At 39.4% G+C, this 26,880-nt stretch overlaps 1 protein-coding gene across 2 annotated transcripts in view; it reads right to left on the minus strand.

The window, feature by feature from the left end:
- The window catches only part of kiaa0586 (KIAA0586 ortholog), a 524,067-nt gene that overhangs the window by 456,065 nt on the left and 41,122 nt on the right, over positions 1–26,880 (minus strand). For both annotated transcript variants that reach the window (XM_059957145.1, XM_059957155.1), the window contains 3 exons: positions 20,081–20,317; positions 12,590–12,794; positions 10,163–10,330 (listed from right to left, as the gene is read on the minus strand). In XM_059957145.1, coding sequence (XP_059813128.1) covers positions 10,163–10,330; positions 12,590–12,794; positions 20,081–20,317 — 610 coding nt within the window. The remainder of the gene's footprint in view (positions 1–10,162; positions 10,331–12,589; positions 12,795–20,080; positions 20,318–26,880) is intronic.

Consider the following 26,880-nt stretch of genomic DNA (forward strand, 5'->3'; position numbering starts at 1 on the left):
GAGCAATTATATCTCAACTTGATCTTTTATGTGTTGTAAGATTTCTCAATGAAATATTGCTGGAACAACAATTGTAGCAACAAAGACCGAATGAGACAGCCGTTTCCTGAATTCTGTATCTGATTGTGCATATTATTCTACAATGATGACTGCTAGTCTTAAATGTTTTTACAAATATGATCTTACATGTTATATAACGCACAAGGGATGCTTCTAGTAGTAATGGATAACAGAACACAAGACTCATCAAACTCTGCTGTAAGCCACAAGACAAATGATGAGTTTGATGAAAAGTTATTGTTACATTTAAATATAAGTTTACTTTATCAAAGGTGGAATCATCTTCAATATGGAAGCCTATTACATGGGTCAGAACTCCAGTTGTTCACTATGCACCAACTCTGACGAAAGAATGTAAGAAACAGAAGCAGTATAGGTCATTGTCCTTTGTGCTTGCTCTGCCATGTAATACCTTAATACCTGTGTACAGCACTATCTCTATATTCCTTAACATATTTAATATCTAAAATCATACATAGCATCTGAGCCTCCACAGTCCACTTGGATGAAGAATTCTAGACAGTCCTTTTCCTTTAGATGGTGAAGCTCATGCTAATCCATCTTCGATAACTAACATCTTATTTTGAAAGCATAACCAATAGTTCCACACCCAATCCAGGGGAAGCATTAAGTCTGTTTCTCCTGTCAAGCATCATCTCCAAAAGAATGTTTGAAGGAATAGGAATGATATGGGAATATATGGTGTGAATTAGCACACATAACAGTATGTGGTGGGAGAGTGCATAGCTGTCATCAACCATGATTTTGGAGCTCCTTCATTTACCTTGCTAAATCATAATGCAAGTGTAATGAAATGTCTTAAAATGGAGGGATTATAATAAATAACTTTTAGTTATATATCCGTAAGCACACTGTGATACTGTGATAAATGGGTTGAGTATTAGATCTGATTATTGACAACAGTCTCCATAGTGCCCTTTATATTGTGAACTTATCCTGAGGTATTTTGTAAGAGCATAATTAAACAAAATTAATGCCAAACTAAATATTAAGGAATATGACCTAAATGAGAGATCAGGAAGGATATTCTAGTGAGGAGGTTTTGGCTATACAGAAGCCTTGATTACTAGTGTTGGAGCCATTAAAAACAGGAGAGTATCAACAAACCACAACTAAAGGAACATGTCAAAGGATTGTAATACTGGAGAAGGATATAGGGCAATGAAGAGGTAAGGCCATGGAGAAATATGAAACAAATTTGACAACTTTTAAACTGAAATGTTGCCAAAGCAGGGCTGATTTGCTGAGTTATGTCAGTGATCACAGTTTTTTATTTGGAACAAGACTTTTTGCAAATTAGAAGAAGGGATGCAAAATTTTCGATTAACTTACAGGTTACAGGTGGTTACAGGTTATGTAAATAGCAATGAGAATTTGTAAATCCAAACTTTATTGGATTTGTAACGCCAAAAAACAGAAAGATGGTGACAGTTTAGAGTGTTTCATTGTATATAACTATTTGTCATTGCAGCAATTAACTTCCCAGGCACAATGCGCTGAAGATTTTTACTGAACATCAGCCACAGCTCATTATCTAATAGAATGGTTTCCCAGTGGCAGCCTCTAATGACAGTACAATTTGTACTGTTCAATCAATCAATTCCCACTTTAATATTCCTCTTTCTGTTTAAAAATATAAATGACAAGTGACAAATGGGGGACTGAAGAGGGAAATTGGAAAATGCTGGTGGGACAGGGATTGACGTTGGGGGAAATTCAATTAAGATTGAGCATAAACATGGATATTAATTTATCTGTTAAAGAAGCCTTTGATTTACTATTTAAAGTTTCTGCAGCAGCAGATTTGAAAAAACAAAGGCAACATATTTACAGTGCCAAATACATACCTTCCATGACAATCCGAAGTGATAACAGTAACATCAATCTGTACCGGACTAGTAGGCCCAAGGTACCATACTCTACACAGGATCACAACTGCCACAACCAGGGCCATCTCCATGGCTAAGGAATAACTCAACTGTGGGATCAGGAGCAAAAGGTGGAACAGCAACTCTCGAGGATAATGTTATAAGACACCAGATACAACAAATGATACCTCTATCTCAAGCAAAACCATAGGCGTGAGTTAAGTCCATATAATACAATAGGAAAAACAACAAAAAGACAAATAACATGCTGTAATATCCTTTGCCAGTTGTAATATCTAACAACTATTGAGAGGTACAAGATTCAGCAGTGTGTGTGTTGATCAAATGAAAATAACAGAGATGGTACCATGTAATCAGTAACATACTTAAGTAATGGAGGCCTGCTCATATGACCACAATTGGAGGACTTTCAGAAGACTTATCATGGAGGTTTAATGAAGAAAGGTATAACTGATGAGAAGCACATCTGTACCCAACTAGCTCTGTGCCAGTAACTGTATGTCTATACTTTAGACAAAGACACTGTATGATATGCTTAATAGGTAATTCATTCTTTTGTGCAATTGGGAAAATTTTATGGTCTACACCTAGTAAGGTAAATGGGCCTCTCTCCAGCCTGCAGACTTAAGAATAATTGAAATAAATACTCCTGCTTCTCTTAAGAACAGAAAATGTCATTGGTTCTTTGATAGCCTGACATCGGTGGTGGGGAAAATGCTAGTCAGTTATCAAAGATGTGATAACAGCACATTTGGAAAGAGGTGAAATCATCGGACAAAGTCAGCATGGATTTGTGAAAGGAAAATCATGTCTGATGAATCTTATAGAATTTTTTGAGGATGTAACTAGTAGAGTGGATAGGGGAGAACCAGTGGATGTGGTATATTTGGATTTTCAAAAGGCTTTTGACAAGGTCCCACACAGGAGATTAGTGTGCAAACTTAAAGTACACAGTATTGGGGGTATGGTATTGATGTGGATAGAGAATTGGTTGGCAAACAGGAAGTAAAGAGTGGGAATAAACGGGACCTTTTCAGATTGGCAGGCAGTGACTAGTGGGATACCGCAAGGCTCAGTGCAGGGACCCCAGTTGTTTGCAATATATATTAATGATTTAGACGAGGGAATTAAATGCAGCATCTCCAAGTTTGCAGATGACACGAAGCTGGGCGGCGGTGTTAGCAGTGAGGAGGGATGCTAAGAGAATGCAGGGTGACTTGGATAGGTTAGGCGAGTGGGCAAATTCATGGCAGATGCAATTTAATGTGGATAAATGTGAGGTTATCTACTTTGGTTGCAAGAACAGGAAAACAGACTATTATCTGAATGATGGCCGATTAGAAAAAGGGGAGGTGCAACGAGACCTGGGTGTCATTGTACACCAGTCATTGAAAGTGGGCATGCAGGTACAGCAGGCAGTGAAAAAGGCAAATGGTATGTTGGCATTCATAGCAAGAGGATTCGAGTACAGGAGCAGTGAGGTTCTACTGCAGTTGTAAAAGGCCTTGGTGAGACCACAGCTGGAGTATTGTGTGCAGTTTTGGTTCCCTAATCTGAGGAAAGACATTCTTGCCATAGAGGGAGTACAAAGAAGGTTCACCAGATTGATTCCTGGGATGGCAGGACTTTCATATGAAGAAAGACTAGATCGACTAGGCTTATACTCGCTGGAATTTAGAAGATTGAGGGGGGATCTTATTGAAACGTATAAAATTCTAAAGGGATTGGACAGGCTAGATGCAGAAAGATTGTTTCCGATGTTGGGGGAGTCCAGAACGAGGGGTCACAGTTTAAGAATAAAGGGGAAGCCTTTTAGGCCTTTTAGATGAGGAAAAACTTCTTCACACAGAGAGTGGTGAATCTGTGGAATTCTCTGCCACAGGAAACAGTTGAGGCTGGTTTATTGGCTATATTTAAGAGGAAGTTAGATATGGCCCTTGTGGCTAAAGGGATCGGGGGTGTGGAGAGAAAGCAGGTACAGGGTTCTGAGTTGGATGACCAGCCATGATCATACTGAATGGCGGTGCAGGCTCGAAGGGCCGAAGGGCCTACTCCTGCACCTATTTTCTATGTTTCTAGCATAATACACAAATTACCTTAAACATGCATTAACAGTGTGATTTACATACAGGACAAGATGATAATCACTTCAGTTAAACTACAAAAGATCTTAACACAAAATTGGATTGGCAAAAAAAAATGATAGAAATCTAGTTTAAAGGTTTCAACATGGATCATAAAGGGTGGCAAAAACTAAACAAACACCAATTAATCCAACAAAAAAACATGAAACAGAACTGAGAGGTTATTGTATATACTTTGTACTTAGGTCAATATTGATGGTCATTTAAGAGTCAACTGTGGAAAAATAAGTAGCTTCAAATCTTGGGATGTCAACATCTCAGAGGATCTATCCTGAGCTCAAATCAATGCAATCATGAAAAAGGAACAATGGGAGCTATGCTTTGTTAGGAGTTTGTGGATATTTGTATGTCAGCAAACATTTACAATTTTTTTGATGCAAATTTCTTCTTGTGATGGACTGGACAAGCAGCTGACATGAAATAAAACAACATGGGAGATTGTGAGATCAGTGTGGGCTATACTAATAATCTAGGACATGTTGAGATCAAGAAGGAGGTGGTGTTCAGCCTACTGAAGAACACTGAGATGGGTAAGTCCCAAGGGTCTAATGAGATCTACCTCATGGTAATGAGAGGCAAGAGAGGAGAATGCTGGGTCCTTGACAAAGATCTCTGTATCCTCTCTAGCCACAGGCGAGGACCCAGGGTACTAGAGAGTAGCCAATGTTTAAAGAAAATACAAATAAGTAAGGAAATTATAAGCCAATGGGCCTGACATCAGTGGTAGGGAAGCTATTTGAAAGAATTCATAGGGAAAGGATGTACTCACGTTTGGAAAAACATGGGCCTATTAGCTATAGTCAGCATCGTTTATGTGGTGCAGATCTCGTCTATTAAACTATGAACTTCATTCAACTTTCTGAGGAGGGCAGTGTATGTTATCTACATGGACTTCAGTAAGGCCCTTGAGAGGAAAAAGGTATTTCTCTATGGCCAAAAGAGAGGGAGAAGCGGTAGTCTCCAAGCCAGGTGGAAACACAGAGGGATGAGACCCACCCTACCCAGCATCTTGCTAGCAAACATACAGTCACTAAGAACAAGATTGAGAACCTAAGAGCAAGACTGCTATATTGGAGGGAAATAAGGAATTGCTGTGTTCTGTTTTTACCAGACATGGCTCACTCTGAACATGCCATATTTAGTGATCAGACCTCAGAACTTCTCGATACACAAGGTGAACCGAACTGCTGATTTGGAGAAGGCAAAATGTGGGCTCTGTGTTTCATGATAAATTGTCCGTGGTGCTCGGATGTGGCAATTTTATCATACTTTTGTTTCCCTGACCTGGAACATTAGGTGCCAACCTTTCTACTTTCCAAGAGTGTTCTCCTCCATGATCCTGATCACAGTTTACATACTGCCAAAAGCCAACGGTAATTAGATACTGGAAATATTGACTGCTGCCATCACCAAACAAGAAGCAGTCCACCAAAGCATTTCAAATCATATTCTAGGACTTCAATCAGGTTTGTTTGAAGAAATCTCTCAATTACTATCAGCATATAACCTGCAGCACCAGGGATCCTAACACACTAGACCACTGCTATACTACAATAAGGAATGCCTACCGCTCCATGCCCAGACTGTATTTCAGGAAATCTGATCACTTGGCTGTCCTTCTCCAACCCGCATACAAGCAGGGGCTAAACAGCAAGGCTTCAGAGGTAAGGACATTGAAGAGGTGGTCGCAGGAGGCAGAGGAGTGGCTATGGGATTGCTTCGAATCGGCAGACTTTGTCGTGTTCAAGGACTGATCAAAGTATCTGAATGAATAGACCATGGTAGTCATGGACATTATAAATACAGACAGAGATGAGTATTCTCCACAAAATCATTCAGAATCTTCCCCAACCAGAAGCCCTGGATGAACCATGTGATCTCTAATCTGCTGAGGACCACATCAATGGCATTCAGGTCTGGTGACCAAGTAAGATACAAGAGGTCCAGGTACAATCTCTGGAAAGCCATCTGATGAGTGAAGTGGCAATTCTGGACTAAACTTGAGTCACTGAAGTATGCTCGACAGTTGTGGCAACTTAAATGCTATTACTCCTACAAATTGAAACCAAGCAACTTAGGTGTCAACAAGACTTCACTTCCAGATAAGCGTTCTAAGCTTGCTTTAACCACCAAAACATGGAAGAACCTTCACAAGCCCCCACAGCCTCCACTGAGCCTGTTATTTCAGTCTCTGAAGCTGATGTGATAGCATCCTTCAGGAGGGTGAATCCAGCCAAGAGATCAGAGTCATACTGGCAGAGTCCAAGCAAGGGTCATTGTCTCCTAAATGAAAGTTACAAGGATGAAGAAACAAGGTCTTTGAAGGATTTTTAAAAATTAACAAATTTTAATTTTAATGTGCTGTGTACTGGAGATTAATATAAGTTAACTGTTATTAAGAATAGTGGTAGGAAAAGATGAGAAATAAAAAAGCATGCTGTTGCATAAAAGGACTTCTGTGTCTGAAATATTATAAAATCTGTAACTATATTTTGGATTCAACATGTTACTAACATTGACAAGCTAGTTTCAGCAAGATAAGAAAAAGCCATAGATAATTTAGAATACATTGCAGAGACCAAAGACAGTAGTTTTGATCTTTCTGATGTTTAGGTTGAGGAAATTTAAAAGTAATTGAAGGCAATGCTAGTTAAGCAGCTCAAATTTACGTTCAAAGTACATTTATTATCAAATTATGTATATATTATACAACCTTGAGATTCGTCTCCTTACAGGCAGACACAAAGAAACACAATAGAACCCATTATAAAAATGATGGTCAAACAACCAATGCAGAGAGAGAGAAAAAACAAATGTACAAATAAAAGTAAGCAAATAGTATTCAGAATGAAAGTGAGTCTACAGACAAAAGCTAGGCATCCCTGCAACTGGAGCAGATCACAGCGGAGTAAATGTTGCAGAGCAGCGAACAGTACCGGCCCAATCCTTGCCTCTGGTCCCGACACCCTACCTTTTCAATCTGGCCTGGCACTTAAATCGTCCAAACATCAGATTGTTCCTTGCTGTAGAACCTGGGGCCTGGTGCACCAATACACTCTGGACCTGGACCTCTTCGCCACGTTTCAGCCCATACTTGACCTTTCCAAATCAGCCTAGAGCTTAAATTGATCAAACCTTGGGTCTTTCTTCACTCTCTGTTTTAATGGGTGGCTTCACCTTCACTCACCTTGACTCTGCCTCACCTCTGGTCGGCTCGATTCAGCCTCGACCTTGCCTCAATTCCGTCTCACACTCGCTCATCTCACCTCTGCCTCTCCATGGTTTGCAGTGATTGCTTACCAGAAAAGGTGTTATTAATAAAGAATAATAGAGGACTTCACCAGCGCCTCTGAAACCAGAACTCTTAATTTACAACTCAGAGTGAAAAAAAAAATGGAGGTTTTGGTTTTGATCTCTTTAGCACTCAGGATTTTTTTAAGCAGTTATTTTAAGAAGCTGAAGAGGTAGGAAAGTATTGACCAGCTGGCAATAGGTTTAATAATCTGGAGGCCTGATCTGGTGACATGGATTCAAATCTCTCCCCGAGTGCTGTAAATTTGAATTTAAAAAAAAAGTTGCAATTGCAAAAATGTCAGTCATGATGACAGTTACAAAATCCTATATTGGTACTAATTTCTTTTAGAGAAGAAAGGTATCTCATTTGTGGCTCCAATGCAGCTGTAATGCAGTTGAGTTCGAACTACTTTCAAAATTTTTTTATTTTATTTATATATTCTTATATCCAAGCCAGTAAAAATCTTTATGTTGTGTCTCTTTCGCAATGTACAAGCAATAAAGAGGGGAAATGTGGGAGATTGTATACATAATTGTTTTGTATACGTGTATGTACAGTCAGATATGCAATCACATTAATGTGTATTGATAAATCTGATAGCCTGGTGAAAGAGCCTGTTAGTCTTGGCCTTAATGCTGCAGTACAGTTTGCCAAACAGTAGCAGATGAAACAGTTTGTGGTTCAGGTGGCTCTTTGATGATCCTCTGGGCCCTTTTTACGCATCTGCTGCTGGAAATGTCCTTAATATAGGAAAATTCACATCCACAGATGCGCTGGGCTGGCCACACCACTCTCTGCAGTGACCTGCGATTGAGGTAGTACAGTTCCCATACCAGGTAATGACATAGCCAGTCATGATGCTCTTGTTGATGCCCTATAGAAAGTCCTGACGATTTGGGGACTGATGCCAAACTTCTTCAGCCTTCCGAAGTGAAAGAAGTGCTGTTGAGCTTTTTTCACCATACAGCAATACCTTAATAACCAAGCTAGCTACACCAAAATGCCATGTCAAAACATAACAAAAATATATCTACATTAAGTTATCTTGATTCTGGTTTCACTAATGATGATTCCAACAAAGAATTTGTTCCAGATTAACCTGAGATTTATTAACAGTGGAATATTGACATTGCTCAACCTTAGCTGACCACACAAGGAAAAAGTGTTGAGTGCACCAGTGACACCTCCCTCCCTAACACTCTAAAGAACATTTATGCATACTTCAAGATAGGCAACACACCATCCACAAAAGCTACCCCCTCCCAGGTGAGCAGCCACTGTCTGTAACAGCAGTAGACACGAGAAGGACTCAGCAAAGAGTCAACCCCCATAAGGCAGCCAGGCCGAGTACTCAGGGAATGTGTACACCAACATACTGACTTCTTCAACAATTCACTCATCCAGGCTGCTGTCCCTACATGCTACAAATCAGTGACCAAACTACTCTACACCTTCAGAACTAAACGTCTGCTGCCCAGTAACACTGACATCAATCAACATGAAATGCTTTGAATGGTTAGCAATAGCACGTATCAAAAATTCCATTACTGCCATGTTGGACACTCGCCAATATGCTTACTGACAGAACCGCTCTATGACAGATATCTCTGCCATAGCGTCTATCATGCACCTGGCCCTAACACACCGAGAAAACAAGGACACTTAATTCAGAATGCTGTTTCTAGATGTCAGTTTGGCTTTCAACATTGTTCACCAAGGTCAGCCCAGCACATCTATGGATGTGAATTTCCCTTTGTTCAGGACATTTACAGGAAGCAGGTGTGTAAACTCCTACTCCTTGGTCTAAATACACCACTGTCCAACTGGGTGTTGGACTTCCTAACCAACAGACCTCAGACAGTCAAGATGCACAGTTCCTCCCTCCCAATCATCCTCAACACAGGTGCCCCCCCCACCCAGGGCAGTGTACTGAGCCCTCTGCTGTAAACTCTGCTCACACATGACTGCACAGTCGAACACGTGAGTAATCACAGTGTCATGTTCGCTGATGACACAACAGTGGTGGGGCTCATCACCAACAAAAATAAGACACTACAAAGAGGAAGTGGAAGAGTTCAAGATCTGGTGCCAAGCAAATAATCTCTTCCTTTATGTCAACATGACAAATGAGATGATTGTTGACCTCAGGAGTACTCACACCAATCATACCTCTTATATCATCGGCAGAACAGCAGTGGAAACTGCAAACCGTTTCAAACTCCTGGGAGTGCACATCTCACACAATCACATGGTACAATCATGAAAAATCACCAATGCCTCTACTTTCTGAGGAGTCTGAAGAGAGACAGACGACACACATCGAAACTGATGACTTTCTACAGATGTACAATATAGAGAGCATCCTAACATGCTGCATCACTGCATGGTACAGAAACTGCACTACGGTGGATAATTAAAACTGTCCAACACACCACTGGTACCAGCCTACTCGCCTTTCAAGGACATGTATACAGAAAGATCCGAGAAAAAGGACCAGTAAAATCATGAAAGATCCTATCCAACCTGCTCATGGACTTATTGCCCCACGCCCATTAGGGAGAAGGCTATGAAGCATCCACATCAGGACTACTAGACTCAAAAACAGTTTATGTTATATATCTGTACTTCAATGCCATCAAACAATATTACTTCTTGGACTTGTCCCATCCACAAAAATGTAATTTGATACTACCAAAATTATGTTTTAAACTTAATCAGACATTGTTTTTTTACAATAATCCTTTCGCTATTACCTTGTCCAGCTGTGGAAATATTTGCATTTGCTTTGGATTTTTGAACAGCAGACTTCATCTTCTGTTGAACCTGAACATCCTTAGACATTGGCACAGGGGCAGACTTGCGAGGCGCTGGGGTCTGCAGTGAGTTCCCCATGCCAAATGCACCAGGACGACTCTGATAAGCTGAAATTAAATGCAGAATTTAAGTGCTTATTTATTTTAATTCTTCTTCAAAACTATAAATGTGTTAGCCCAAGAAAATAATGCCTTGAATTTCATAACAGCAATATTAATTGTATTTGATTGACTGCTTAACACGTCTGTCTGCAATTAGGGCATGAGTTTCCAGTCTCTTGCTATTTCAATCCTGCATCAACTCTTTCACCTCATTGTTCTTGCTTTTATAAAGTACAATATCATTGCTCTGAAATATTCCAAAAAAATAGTGTATTCCAAACTTTGGGGATTCAAAGATTTAATGTATATCCATGGCTTTAATCTTCTAGATGATGCTTACTCCTTACATTGCATTATCAATATAGCAAGTTATAACTCATATATAACAGAGAATTTCATGGAGTGAAGTTGATAGGCAACTTTTAAATATGATTATTAAAAGTGGCTTTATGATTCTGCAAACAACCAAAATCCTTTCATTCCTGCATTATTAAACATTATAACCACCATTATTTGGAATTTTTAAAAATGCTCAGATAATTTTTGCATAGCTTCCATTTTCACAATTACAAGTTACCACTAGTTTATAATAGATAATCACCCAGAACAGACATGTAGCCAATGGATTTCAAAGCATCAAGAAAAAATTTTACAAGAATGCAAATCTTCCATTTAAGAAATTTCAATATTGATGCAATATTGATCAGTATATAAATAGAAGAGATGTGGCTGCACAAGAGAAAGATTAGCCAAAATTTCCCCTGAATTGCAGGACTTCAGTAATGGTGAGAAAAAGGTTATTTATTTTGCCTGGTGTGAAAGAGGATGAGAAGTGATCTGATAGAAGTATATTAAACTATAAGAGGCAAAGATGGGATCAACATTCAGAATCTTTTTCTTTCTCCTCATGATACAGGCATCAAAAACAAGACAGCATAGCTTTAAGATGAAGGGAAGGAACTTTAAAAGGGGAGTGAGAGAGTGTTTGACATCTGCAGCACGCTGCCAGCACGGGTAGTGGAATCACACAATTGCTATGTTTGAGAGGCATATATACAGACAATTAAACAGGCAAAGTATAGAAGGATACATACCATTTCAAACAAATGAGATTAGTATAGATGTGGCAAAAAGTTGGCATGAGTCTGTTTCTGTGCTGTACAACTCATGACTAAGACTAAAAGTCTTCCTATGAAACATGACCAAGAGCTATCCTTTCAGCATATGACACCATTAACCAGGATTTTGGCTGATTTTCTTAGTGCTATTCCCTTAGAATTCAGAAATCTGTTGATCTTTGTTTTAAATTAACTCAATTATTCAGCCATAGTCCTGCATGATAATAAATCCCAAAAATTGCCATTGTTACCACTTTCAGGCAATAATGGACCTGAACCAGATCCCACCAGCACCCAACTGTTTACTATATATGTCTTTCCTTACACCTCGCATTTATTGGGAATAAATTACATCAATCAATGCATGTTCTGCCATTATTACTTCTTCCCCAATTTGACTGATTTGAAATCAAGTTAAATTTAAGTCAAATCAAGTCATTATGAAATTCTGTGATTTTTGCTGGTGAATTGAAATCAAATTCTGTGGTTTTATTTGAACAGAAAGCTCTAAGCCATAAATCCTTAAATCATGACATAAGTTCATCACTCATCTAGCCTAGTAAAACCCAAATCTCCTACAGTTCCCAAACTTGCTCAGTTCCTCAAAAGTCACACCGGGGAATCAGCCTGCAAAATTGCAGGTACAGGAACAGTTACAAGGGACCACATATAGAGCAATTTATGTAGCATTTGAATAACTTGTTTTCTTTTTTAAAAATTTATTATAAAGTAGTAAGATTTTTTAAAGTTGTTTCATCAATTCAGAAAGGTCAGGGTCATTGAAAAAGTAATTGGAGGTCTTGTTTAGTTAGGCAGCTGGATAAGCCTTTGGGGATGTAGCTTAGCTAGCTAAACTGTTTTCTATTTTGTGGATGTGGTCTTCACCTGGAAATTCAACTTTTGGAAGAAACTAAAACTTAACATAATAGTCACACCCAAATGAATCATAATAAAACATCCTCATCTTGATAGTGACTATTATAACAATAAGCAACATTAGTTATTTTAATATAAAGTTTCCTATTAATGACCAAACAAACATTCAGCTAAATTTCAAAATCACTGAGATTCCAAGCCATTTCAACAATACTGAAATAGCTAAAGAAGCAATTGTTCCACATCACATTGAATTGTTTACACTTCTCACCTTGTGTTGCTATAGGGATGTCAGAAGGCACATGGCTGAGTGATATGTAATTTATGTTGTTGCTGGGCAACTTCTGGAGTCCTTGATTCAGTGTCTGTGCTTTAGAACATGTTTCTAAACATGGCAACAATGTATCAGAATGTGCTGGAACTGCACCATCTGGGTGAATGTGGCTTGTCTTAAATGCTGAGGTAAACATTCGTGACTGAAAGACAGGAAAAAATTAGAACCAGTAATAGTCACTGCAATGATTCTTTTAACTGAGCAATATATTATATCAGTTTTGCTGCCCTAACTGCCAGAGCTGGGGTGTTAACATTATAATGCAAAACTCTCCAAAAAAACTCAACATTCCAATGTCAAAGCTCTCACATCCATCGTTTGCATCCTCAATCTCAGTCAGTGAATCTGTATTGCAACAGATGACACAATAGCCACTACTCTACATACCGTCCTTACACATCTAGAGAAGAAGGATGCTTATGTGAGAATGCTGTTCCTGGACTGCAATTCAGCATTCTACACCATAGTCCCATCCAGGCTTGACAAGAAGCTCAGAGACCTCGGCCTTGACCCTGCCTTGTGTAGCTATATCCTGGACTTGCTGTTAGATCGTCAGCAGGTTGAAGAGTGGGTTCCCTCACCTCCACACCCTCTGACTCTCAATACAGGAGCTCCTCTGGGCTGCGTACGGAGTCCCCTACTTTACTCCCTGTATACCGTGCCTGGTTCACCACCCACAGCTCCAATCTACTAATTAAATTTGCCGACAACACTACATTGATAGGCCTTATCTCAAACAATAGCGAGATGGCTGACAGGGAAGAAGTCATCTCTCTGACACAGTGGTGTCAAGAAAACAATCTCTTCCTCAATGTCGCAAAAACAAAGCTGCTGGTAGAGGATTACAGAAGGAATGGAGACGGGCTAACCCCTACTGACATCAATGGACCTGGGGTTGAGAGGGTAAACAGCTTTAATTTCCTCAGCATCCACGCCATCAGCTGTGTGGTGAAAAAGACACAACAGCACCTCTTTCACTTCAGATGGTTGAGGAACTTTGATATGGGTCCTCAAATCCTAAGAACTTTCTTGTTGCATGAACTGACTGGCTGCATCACTGCCTGATATGGGAAATGTACTTCCCTTAATCACAGGACTCCACATTGAGTGGTACAGACAGCCCAGCATATCTGTAGTTGTGAACTTCCCATGATTCAGGACATTTACAAGGACAAGTGTGTAAAAAGGACCCTTAGGATCATTGGGGACCCGAGTCACCCAACCACAATCTATTCCAGCTGCTACCATCCGGGAAACGGTACTGCAGCACAAAAGCCAGAACCAACAGGCTCTGGAACAGATTCTTCCACCAGGCCATCAGACTGATGAACTCACGCTGATTTGAGTGGACTCTATATTACATTAACTGTTCTTTTTATTATAAATTACTATGACAGCACATTGCACATTTAGATGGAGATGTAATGTAAAGATTTTTACTCATGTGTATGAAGGATGTAAGAAATAAAGTCAATTCAATTCAATACAGTGAGGGCAGCTTGTTGTTCTTGGTGTCGGACGTGGGAGGTCCTGGAGTCTCCGAGCCTCCCAGACGTCCACATCTGCGCCAGGTGCACCGAACTGCAGCTCCTGAGGGACTGAGTTAGGGAACTGGAGCTGCAGCTTGATGACCTTCGCCTGGTCTGGGAGAGTGAGGAGGTGATAGAGAGGAGTTACAGGCAGGTGGTCACTCCGGGGCCATGGGAGGCAGATAGGTGGGTCACGGTCAGGAAGGAGAAGAGGCAGGTACTAGAGAGTACCCCAGTGGCTGTACCCCTTGACAATAAGTACTCATGTTTGAGTACTATTGGGGGGGACAGCCTACCTGGTGGAAGTGACAGTGGCCGGGCCTCCGGCACAGAGGACGGCCCTGTAGCTCAGAAGGGTAGGGATAGAAGAAAGAGGTCCATAGTAATAGGGGACTCGATAGTCAGGGGTTCAGACAGGCAGTTCTGTAGAGGTGATTGGGAGTCCCGGATGGTAATTTGCCTCCCTGGTGCCAGGGTTCAGGACTTTTCTGATCGCGTCCAAGATATCCTGAAGTGGGAGGGTGAGGAGCCAGAGGTCGTGGTACATGTAGGTACTAATGACATAGGGAGGAAAGGGGAAGAGGTCCTGAAACGAGAGTATAGGGAGTTAGGAAGGCAGTTAAGAAGAAGGACCGCAAAGGTAGTAATCTCGGGATTACTGCCTGTGCCACGCGACAGTGAGAGTAGGAATGGAATTAGGTGGAGGATGAATGCGTGGCTGTGGGATTGGAGCAGGGGGCAGGAATTCAAGTTTCTGGATCATTGGGACCTCTTCTGGGGCAGGTGTGACCTGTTCAAGAAGGACGGGTTACACTTGAATCCTGGGGGGACCAATATCCTAGTGGCGAGGTTTGCTAGGGCTACAGGGTAGACTTTAAACTAGTAAGATGGGGGGTGGGGGGCGGGAATCAATTTCAGGAAACTATGGGAGAAGAGGTTAGTTCACCAGTAGAGCAAGTAAATAGACTGTGTGTGAGGGAGGAAAGGCAGGTGATGGAGAAGGGATGCGCTCAGCCCGAAGATGTAGGGGAGAAGAAAGAAAAGGATAATAAATTTGAATGCATTGTTAGGGATGAAAAGAGAGGAGGAGGTGGAGAGTATCTTAAATGTATCTATTTTAATGCTAGGAGCATTGTAAGAAAGGTGGATGAGCTTAAAGCGTGGATTGATACCTGGAATTATGATGTTGTAGCTATGTGAAACATGGTTGCAGGAAGGGTGTGATTGGCAACTAAATATTCCTGGATTTAGTTGCTTCAGGTGTGATAGAGTAGGAGGGGCCAGAGGAGGAGGTGTTGCATTGCTTGTCCGAGAAAATCTTATGGCGGTGCTTTGGAAGGATAGATTAGAGAGCTCCTCTAGGGAGGCTATTTGGGTGGAATTGAGGAATGGGAAAGGTGTAGTAACACTGATAGGAGTGTATTATAGGCCACCTAATGGGGAGCATGAGTTGGAAGAGCAAATGTGTAAGGAGATAGCAGATATTTGTAGTAAACACAAGGTGGTGATTGTGGGAGATTTTAATTTTCCACACGTAGATTGGGAAGTTCATTCTGTAAAAGGGCTGGATGGTTTAGAGTTTGTGAAATGTGTGCAGGATAGTTTTTTGCAACAATACATAGAAGTACCGACTGGAGATGGGGCAGTGTTGGATCTCCTGTTAGGGAATGCGATAGGTTAGCTGACAGATGTATGTGTTGGGGAGCATTTCCAGTGATCACAATAGCATTAGCTTCAACATAATTATGGAGAAGGACAGGACAGGACCTAGAGTTGAGAGTTTTGATTGGAGAAAGGCTAACTTTGAGGAGATGCAAAGGGATTTAGAGAGAGTGGATTGGGTCAAGTTGTTTTATGGGAAGGATGTAATAGAGAAATGGAGGTCATTTAAGGGTCAAATTATGAGGGTACAGAATCTTTATATTCCTGTTAGGTTGAAAGGAAAGGTTAAAGGTTTGAAAGCACCATGGTTTTCAAGGGATATTAGAAATTTGGTTCAGAAAAAGAGGAATGTCTACAATAGATATAGGCAGCATGGAGTAAAGGAATTGCTTGAGGAATATAAAGAATGTAAAAGGAATCTTAAGAAAGAGATTAGAAAAGCTAAAAGAAGATACGAGGTTAGTTTAGCAAATAAGGTGAAAGTAAATCCGAAAGGTTTCTACAGATATATTAAAAGCAAGAGGATAGTGAGGGATAAAATTGGCCCCTTAGAGAATCAGAGTGGTCAGCTATGTGTGGAGCCGAGGGAGATGGGAGAGATTTTGAACGATTTCTTCTCTTCGGTATTCACTAAGGAGAAGGATACTGAATTGTGTAAGGTGTGGGAAACAAGTAAGGAAGTTATGGAACCTATGACAATTAAAGAGGTGGAAGTACTGGAGCTTTTAAGAAATTTAAAAGTGGATAAATCTCCAGGTCCTGACAGGATATTCCCCAGGACCTTGAGGGAAGTTTGTGTAGAAATAGCAGGAGCTCTGACGGAGATCTTTAAGATGTCATTAGAAACGGGGATTGTGCCGGAGGATTGGCGTATTGCTCATGTGGTTCCATTGTTTAAAAAGGGTTCTAGGAGTAAGCCTAGCAATTATAGACCTGTCAGTTTGACATCAGTGGTGGGTAAATTAATGGAAAGTATTCTTAGAGATAGTATTAATAATTAACTGGATAGACAGGATCTGATAAGGAGTAGCCAGCATGGATTTGTGCGTGGAAGGTCATGTTTGACAAACCTTATTGAATTTTTTGAAGAAGTTACGAGGAATGTTGACGAGGGTAAGGCAGTGGATGTAGTCTATATGGACTTCAGCAAAGCCTTTGACAAAGTTCCACATGGAAGGTTAATTAAGAAGGTTCAGTCGTTAGGTATTAATGCTGGAATAATAAAATGGATTCAACAGTGGCTAGATGGGAGATGCCAGAGAGTAGTGGTGGATAATTGTTTATCGGGATGGAGGCCAGTGACTAGCGGGGTGCCTCAGGGATCTGTTTTGGGCCCAATGTTATTTGTAATATACATAAATGATCTGGATGATGGGGTGGTACATTGGATTAGTAAGTATGCCGATGATACTAAGGTAGGAGATGTTGTGGATAATGAGGTGGGTTTTCAAAGCTTGCAGGGAGATTTTTGCCGGTTAGAAGAATGGGCTGAACGTTGGCAGATGGAACTTAATGCTGAGAAGTGTGAGGTTCTACATTTTGGCAGGAATAATCCAAATAGAACATACAGGGTAAATGGTAGGGCATTGAGGAATGCAGAGGAACAGAGAGATCTAGGAATAACAGTGCATAGTTCCCTGAAGGTAGAGTCTCATGTAGATAGGGTGGTGAAGAAGGCTTTTGGAACGCTGGCCTTTATAAATCAAAGCATTGGGTACAGAAGTTGGGATGTAATGTTAAAATTGTACAAGGCATTGGTAAGGCCAAATTTGGAATATTGTGTCCAGTTCTGGTCACTGAATTATAGGAAAGGTATCAATAAATTAGAGAGAGTGCAGAGACGATTTACTAGGATGTTACCTGGGTTTCAGCACTTAAGTTACAGAGAAAGGTTGAACAAGTTAGGTCTCTATTCATTGAAGCGTAGAAGGTTGAGGGGGGATTTGATCGAGGTATTTAAAATTTTGAGAGGCATAGATAGAGTTGACGTGAATAGGCTGTTTCCATTGAGAGTAGGGGAGATTCAAACGAGAGGACATGATTTGAGAGTTAGGGGGCAGAAGTTTAAGGGAAACACGAGGAGGTATTTCTTTACTCAGAGAGTGATGGCTGTGTGGAATGAGCTTCCTGTAGAAGTAGTAGAGGCCAGTTCAGTTGTGTCATTTAAGGTAAAATTGGATAGGTATATGGACAGGAAAGGAGTGGAGGGTTATGGGCTGAGTGCGGGTAGGTGGGACTAGGTGAGATTAAGAGTTTGGCACGGACTAGGAGAGCCGAGATGGCCTGTTTCCGTGCTGTGATTGTTATATGGTTAACAGGGCAAATTTGACATAACTCTACATTATTAGAAACACAAATTATCAAATGAAATCTGTTAATGCAATCACAACATGGATTTCACTTGAATTCAAAAAGCAGCTTTCAGCTATATTACTCAGAGTCAGGTTTTTAACTTATGTGTACGTATATTTAAAATAATATTAATACCCAGTTGGTCTGGGGACAAAGCCTCACCAGTTGTTAAAGCCATTCAAGGGTGAAGCCTGCCATTTTCACTGAAAACTGATTAGATCTACTGAGATTTGGACCCATTAGGAGTGTGTGTTTGGAGGTACATAGGTCAAAACCATGGGCTTCACAGAATGTGCAACACAGCAACTTTGGTATTTCTCTTTGAACTCTGGTTTTCTCTCAGACCCCAAAAGTTTTGCATGCTGACAGGTTAATTGGCTACTGTAAAATTCTTCCAACAGACAGCACCTGAGGTTAGGATTGCATCCAAGAGTCTGATGCTATAAGGTAGTGACTCTACCAGCTGCATCATGGTGCCACTGGAAATCAAGGAATAGCATTGCAGGTCTGTATCAAACCTGGGTCACTGGCATCTGGTCATTGAAACTCATCAACAGCTCAGGGATCACCACTGACCAGAAATTCAGCTGGACTAGCTTCAGCATTTACATGACATGATCGAAAGTAGGTTATCCTGTACCTCTCAGCACTCATAAGCCTTTCCACCACCTACAGTAAAATAGCAAAAATCTAGTATCCAATTGCTCATTCATTTGTATGCTAAGCCCTTGTTATCCATATATGTACTCTGATAAAAAAAATTTACTTTGAACTTTGAACCATTTGTGGATCTGAATATCAACAAGGTCGATCACATATTACTAGGAGTGTGAGCCAAGTATGCAGCTGAAACCTAGGTCGAGCAAGGCCAAAACAAGCTGACCTTCCTCCAAGGACTCTGGGCTTAGCCCTCATTCCCAGTAACACAAGCTAATTTATCAACCCCACACCACACCCTCATCCACAATGCTTTAGTTTCCCACATTCCCGCTAAACTCTCGGGGGCTGTTTTCCAATCCCTTTAAATTCACTGGATGCAAATCACTATACAACAAAATAAAACTTAAACTGGAAAATTCAAATATAAATTAGAAGAATAACATCTTATACACCATTTGAGTGGATTAATGGCATGAATAATGAATTCTCCAATTTTGGGTAACCCACACACTTCTGTTTTCTCTTTTCACACAAACTTACCCACCCACCTAGCTTTCTTGATCCTTTGTTCTCCTCTCCCATTTGTCTTCTCCCTCCATTCCACTAAACTATCAACTAACTACCTTCACCTATCAGTATCTATCCCATCCACCTCTCCACTTACTGCTATATACTGGCAATCTTTCCACTTTCCACTTGGTCCTGACACAGGGTGTTGGGTCTAAGTGTCAACATACACCTTTTGCCTCAACAGATGCTGCAACTCACGAGTCTGATGCCATATTCTCCACTTGTCTGGATGAATGCAGCTCCAATTTCAAGAAGCTCAACAACACCCAAGAAAGAAATAATACATTTAAGTGGGAGCTCATTAACCACCCTAAATTTCACTCTCATCTCTAGTGACACTGAGTAACATGCAGTATACAAAATGCTTAACAGTAACACATCCAGGTTACTGCAACCCTTACCTCTCAAATCAGGACAATAACCATATTGGAATACCTGCAGTTTCCATTCAAGTCAAACATTTTTCTTATTTTGAAATATATGACTAGTCCTTCAGTGTTACTGGGTTCAAATCCTATATCTTTCTGCACAATCCCACAGGAGTACATTCACCAAAATAGTTTTAAAGTAGCAGCTCACCATCACCTTCTCAAGATTAATAAATGCTCTCCTTGCTGTCAATGCCCAGATCATGGAAAATGAATTTAAAAAATACCTGAAGTTCTAGCTGATGTTCTTGAATTTTTTCCAGATGGCTCAGTCGTTGATTTAAAAGCATGCTTAACTGTGCCTCCAATTCTCTGATTCTTTCTGTATGCTTCTTGGACTTTGGATCCTGAATTGAAGCCTTTGCTTGCTCCTCAGCAATCTGTTTTACTTGCTGATCCATTTCCTGGAGTTTAGTCACCAACTCATTCACAGTAGCAATCTTAGCTCCAAGGTCACTCTGAGCCTATATTTAATAAATATCAATTAACTACAAAGAGCTAACAAAATTCTGAAAAATTTAATTGTGCAGATCAAACAAACCATGATATCCAATATTATATCAAATGATGGACTCATGACATCAGTATTTGGTTATGTTTGAGGTTTGTACTTTATTTTTAGGATTGGGATTCATGGTGGAAGTCTGCATTTTGAAACATTCCTAACTCCACTAAGGTGATGCTATTGAGTCCAAGTCTTCAGTTACTGCAATCAGCATAGTAAGTGAATGACCAATATGAGATTTCAAGCAAACCTCAGAATTCATTCACATTATTTTTAATCAGAGAGGAGGAAGAAGAATCTACTTTAACAAGGTTGGAATCTTTGCCAGTACAGTGCAGTATAAAATAAATCCAAGTATTCCAGCTCCTTGTCATGTTTTGGGAGCAGCAAACTTTTAGAAGGACCAATGAAGACATTGGTCTCTGATAAACAGATGTGTGACAGCAAGGAGTCAACGTCTAGCCATCTGGAGTACTTATTTATCCAAAGAGCTTGCCTGCACAATAACTTCCTAAAATTGAGACATCTTATAGATGAATTTTATCCTCAACAGCTTTTGGGAATATTGATAGTAGCAGTTGTTTGTTTATACATGACATACAGTAGGTATGGATTGTGTATGGTTCCTTTCAACATAAGGAAGCAGGTGCTGGGAAGTTTAAAAACTTGCTTATTTATTTGAAAATGAGCTATAATTTTTTTACATTTTAATAGTTAAATTCAGGTGATACAAGTAACGGTTCCTTAATTTGGTGGTGTGAGTCTTAAGGCTCTTGTACCTTCTTCCTGATGGTAGCAGTGAGAAGAGAGTGTTTCTCTGATGATGGATGCTACCTTCCTGTAACAGCGTTTCAAACAGATGTGCTTAGAGGTTGGAAGGGCATTTTCCATGATGGACTGGACTGTATCCACTACTTGTTGTAGGATTTTTCATTCAAGGCGATTGGTGTTTCCTATACTGGGCTGTATTGCAGCTAGCCAATATACTCTGCACTACAGATCTAAAATAGTTTTTCAGATAAGGGAAATATTTTACCTTAAAAATGCCTTTCACCATCAACAGAATAACTAAATTCCGGACAAGAACTCCAGTCAGCATACAGTTATACAATAAGACACTACGTCAACAAGGGTAAATGGGTTATTCACCAGTAGAAATATTGACAACTGGACCACTGATATACAAACTGCTCTCAAGGAAGTGCAACAGCCAATTAACTGGACTTGTGTCTCATCAGATCATTGGAACGGTGAGCCGTAGGAGAGCTCTGAATATATAAAATGAAATTCCAATAAGCTAGCACTCTCGAGACTTGATTGGGGCAGACTAACAGATTTCTCCCACTACTTAATTATTATCCCAACACACTTTGTTAAGACGTTACACAGTAACATAATAAATTTTTCATGGGCACCATTACTGATGAATCGAATCAGATGCTGAATTGTTGGGATTTTCAAAAACTAAGATGACACATTATTTTCAGATTGGAGGTTGTGATCAGTGCAGTGTGCTGCATCCCCTTAAATCAGTGGTCCCCAACCACCGGGCTGTGCTACCAGGCCACCAGGAAACAATATGATTTGGCAGTATGAAGTGATATGATGAGTCAGCTGCCACGGCCCGGTGGTTGGGGACCACTGCCTTAAATGATGTAATTTGGTAAGTGGTTAAACCAAAGCTGGGCAGACATAGTGAAAGCAGGGCCCTGGTGGGTGTTGCAGAGAAGAGAAAGTACATAGTCCTCTAAAAGTGGTAATATAATTAGACAGGGTGGTGAAGAATGTGCATGGCTCTCATGCCTTCAATAGTCAGGACAGTAAGTACAAGACTTGGGACGTCATGTTACAGACATATAAAGTGTTTGTAAGATTGCATCTTGAGTTCTGTGAGCAGGTCTAATAGCCATATAGGAATAATGTTATTAAACTAGAGAAGGTAGAAAATGTAAGGATGATGCTAGGAATGTAGGGTTTAAAATAAAAAGAGGGACAGGATAGGGTGGGACAGTTTTCTTTGGAATGAGAGGGTGAGCAGTGACTTTATAGAGGCTTACAAAATCAGGATGGTCAGTCTTTTTCCAAGGGTAGGGAAGTCAAACACTAGAGAGCATAAGTTTCAGCTGAGAGGGGAAAAGAGTTAAAAAGGTGTTGAGGGATGAATTTTCCAGAGATTGTAGAGGTAAGTGGAATGAGCTGCAAAAGGATGTCATTGAGGTGGGTACAATTACAACAACTGAAAGACATTTACACAAACAAGTTCAAATTTTGTTTACAAGTGTAGAAAGAGAATTATAGATTACTGTTATATTTAAGGATAGTCTAATTTTAAAAGGCAGTGTGAGTTTTATTTGCATGAATAATCATGCTTCCTCTAACACAGCTGCATTCATATCAACTAATAAGTAAGCTATCTTAAAGTAAATAAAATTTCTCTCCTCAAAAGCCATCATCCATTGTTTATCCATATGTCACATTTCATCTAAACCTAAACATACAACTAATACATTATCAAATGGTTAAAAAAATTCTTTTTCTAGCTAATGACCTGACAAGTCACACCTTTCTGACCCCTTCACAAATTAGGATAAGGGACTCTCTCCATTTTTTTGTACTTGGGAGATCTTTTCATACATTTTGTTTTTCTTTTTTTAATGTTTCCTCAACAAATCAAGCTTGCTTAGAATTCCCTATGAACACTAAGTTACATCTTTCTCACTTAATAAATTTCGTGCCAATTCCAGGTACACAACATCAAAACCAATTATTTGTTGTTCCCACAAAGTTACTGATATTGAATTTTCTTACCTTCCCTGGTAATTAGTATTGTAAACCATAGTTTTTCTCCATTCCTTTCAAAACTATAGTATATGTTCATAACATCACTTTATAAAAATCCACCATTGACTTCTCTTTCTTTTCAACTCAATTACTCAAAGATTTGAAATTTACCAAAGAAAACAATTCTTCAAACCCAAAAGTGTTCTAATTGTTTAAGGTGATTAAGCTGCCCAAAGATTAGAATTCCTCTGCCAAGTTATTTTATAATTGTTCACTCCATTCATTAGACAGATCTTATTGCTCCCCATACGTTGGATAGATAACACCTGTCAATGCCATTCTATAATCATCTGCTACAGTTAAGAAGAGCAGCTTGAGCTAGTGAAAATACAAAAACTCAGTATTTTTGGGATTATTGATAAGGATCAAGTTCTACCACTTAATCTCAGCAGAATTATTCACTAGAGTCACTATGCAATTAAACCTTACTTATTAAGGATAAAGCACTTAGTAAAAAAAACTAATGTCCAGCAAGACAAGAATCTTATCAGAAATGTTGTCAGCTAACTTTCATCATATTGTATATTTAATAATTCAGTTTGAACATGAATCATGAAAATTACATTAAGAACTCAACTAGCTACTGTCCTTTCCCACCAGCATCCACCTTCTTCAGCCATTTGCTACATCCACCTATCACCTCCCAGCTTCTTACATCATTCCTTGTCTTGCCCATTCCTCACATCATTCCCAGTCTCTACCATTCCTCATCTAATGGTACACAGAGCTTAGAAAATTAGAGGGCTATGGGTAACCCTGGGTAAATTCTAAGGTAAGGACATGTTCAGCACAGCTTTGTGGGCCAAAGGGACTGTATTGTGCTGTAGGTTTACTATGTTTCTAAGTTTCATAAGCCGATCATCTCTCTCACCTATCACCTGCCCAGCTCTTGCACCACCCCCTTCCTCCATCTTGTTATACTGGCTACCTTCCCTCTTTCTCCCCAGACCAGTCTATTGGCCTGACCTTAAATGTCATCTGTCCATTTCCCTCCACAGATACTGCCTGTCACGCTGAGTTCCTTCAGCATTCTGTGTGTTGCTCCAGATTTCCAGCATTTGCAGCCTCCTGAGAACTCAATTATGAGGGGTGGAGTTTCAAGATGGCGACGTAGACATCTGCCTTTTAGGCACTCTTCATTTTTTAAGCTATAATCACCCTTTAATCAAATCTTTTCGTACTTAACTACATGGGTTGATATTTACGATTTATTTCTTTTTTAAAAAATAATACTTGATTTAATTTTTTCAAACTTAAAATGTCTGTACCTAAGAAATCGTCTAAAGACCCTGTATCTCTCGATGCAATCTCCAGTCTTCTGGATACTAAACTGGATACTAAACTTGCAAGTCTGGAAAATAAACTTACTGCGAAAATGTCTGAGCTTGAAGAAGTCGTTAGATCATTTGATACCAAGCTTCAATCGCTGGCAGCAGATATTGAACGGCATGAAGAAAAGTTTGCGGCTCTTGACAAGATAATTTGTGAAAAAATACGTACAATCGAAACTTTGGAGGAGAAGGTACGATTGACCGCTAAAATAGTGGAGCAGAATAAGTTTAAAATCACCGATCTTGAAAACCGATCTCGCAGACAAAACTTGCGTATTATTGGATTTCCCGAAAATGTTGAGTCTGGTGACTTAACTGAATATTTCTCTAACTTATTGTGGGAAATTTTTGGCGAGGACACTTTGCGGGTTAAACCTACCCGGTGCCCACAGAGTTTCGGGATTTTCGGCTGCGAGAGACAAGCCACGAGCTGTGATTGTCCGTCTCCATTATCCTCAGGAGAAAGAGCTTTTAATTCGATTAGCTCGTCAGAAAGGTATGATTTCTCACAGAAACAAGAAGTTTCGTATTGTTGAGGATTATTCATTCGAGGTGATGAGGGCGAGAATCGCTTTTAAACCGGTGATGGCAGAGATTCATTCGATTGGACTTAAACAAGCTTTAAGATACCCAGCGAATCTTAGAATTACGTTGAGTGATGACAGTCAGCGCTTCTTTAATACTCCGGAAGAAGCGAAGAAATTCGTTGAAGAATATCGGTCTTCTAGTACAAGTTGAACTATGTGTTATGTTGAAGAATTTTTGGAGAGAAGACGCCATTCCGCTTTTAGGCTTTAACTTATGAAGCTGCGGTATAGCTTTTTACTTTGGCCTGTAGACCTGGTTTTTTTTTTATTATCATGATTTACAGATGCTCTTTTAATTTTACTATAATGTTTTTTTTTAATTAAGTTTTTTTTTCCTCTGGATTAGATATACATGTTAAGATTTTGTAATAATGATTTATTTTTTAAGATGTCGTTTCTTTTTCCCATAAGACTTTGCTTTCCGTAAGCGTTTATTTGCCTGTATTTGAGAATGGGACCAATGTTTTGAATTTTTGGACCTTTTTTTATATATATTGTAGTGGTTATTGAATCCTTTTTTAATCTTATTTTGATGACCTTTTTTTTAAAAAAAAGATTGGCGAATTTACATTTATATTCTGTAATATGGTCCTTTCAAAATGTCGTTTCTTCTTCCCATAAGTCTCTGTTTTTGAAACGTCATTTTCTTATATTTGAATATGGAATCTTTTTTTAAAGGCATATTACACAACTTTAAACTTCAATGGTTATCCTTTTTTTGATTAATGATTTTTTGCTTTTTTATATTATTTTTTTCATTTTGATTGATATATATTCTTTCTTTTTACAACCCTGTATTTATATCTGGGTGTTATATAGTTTCTCTTTTCTTTCTTTTCATGGAGTTGCCATCTTGAAAATGGGGGTAATATTAGTATTAGTTCGTGCGCCTGCCGCTTGGCTCTTTTTCGAGGAGTTGGGGGGAGGGGGTAGGGATCTTTTTTCACGCTTTTGCTTTTTATTTTTTTGCTTTTAGTTTATGGGCCGACTTTAAATTATTAATATTGTTGAGTTGTCATGTTCTCCGGTTGCTCCTGAATCATTTTTCCTTCTTCCTGAATTATGGGTTATGTGTCTTTTTAACCTTTTATGATATACACAACTAATATTGGCATGATGGATAAGTCTATTAACTTTATCTCTTGGAATACTAATGGTTTAAATCATCCGATTAAATGTAAAAAAATATTTAAAGTATTCCATAGACTAAACGCTAATATTATTTTTGCACAGGAGACCCATATTAGGAGGGAGGATAATCAACGTTTTTTTAGGTTCTGGAAGGGTCAACAATTTCACTCGAATTGTTCCGTCAAAATTAGGGGTGTGTCTATTTTTACAGACCCCTCAATTTCGTTTACACATCATGAAATTATTTCTGATCCACAGGGCAGATTTTTGTTGATAACTTGTTCACTTTTTAATCGAAAAGTGGTTCCAGTTAATATTTATGCTCCAAACTTTGACTGCCCTGAATTTTTTAAACGTTTATTTACTTCCCTTCCTAATCTAAATGAATATATGTTGATAATGGGTGGAGATTTCAATTGTTGTTTGAATCCTTTGATGGATAGATCCAAACCTATCCGAATTCTTCCGAATAGATCAGCCTTACTTATTAATTCTTTTATGGTTGATTCGGGAATTACTGAAATATGGGGGTTTTTGAACCCTAAAGATAAAGAATTTTCATTTTTTTCACATGTATATCACAGTTATTCTAGAATTGATTATTTCCTTATTGATCATCGTTTATTAACCGA

This window comes from Hypanus sabinus, chromosome 2, assembly GCF_030144855.1.
Source record: "Hypanus sabinus isolate sHypSab1 chromosome 2, sHypSab1.hap1, whole genome shotgun sequence".
NCBI classification, from domain to species: domain Eukaryota; kingdom Metazoa; phylum Chordata; class Chondrichthyes; order Myliobatiformes; family Dasyatidae; genus Hypanus; species Hypanus sabinus.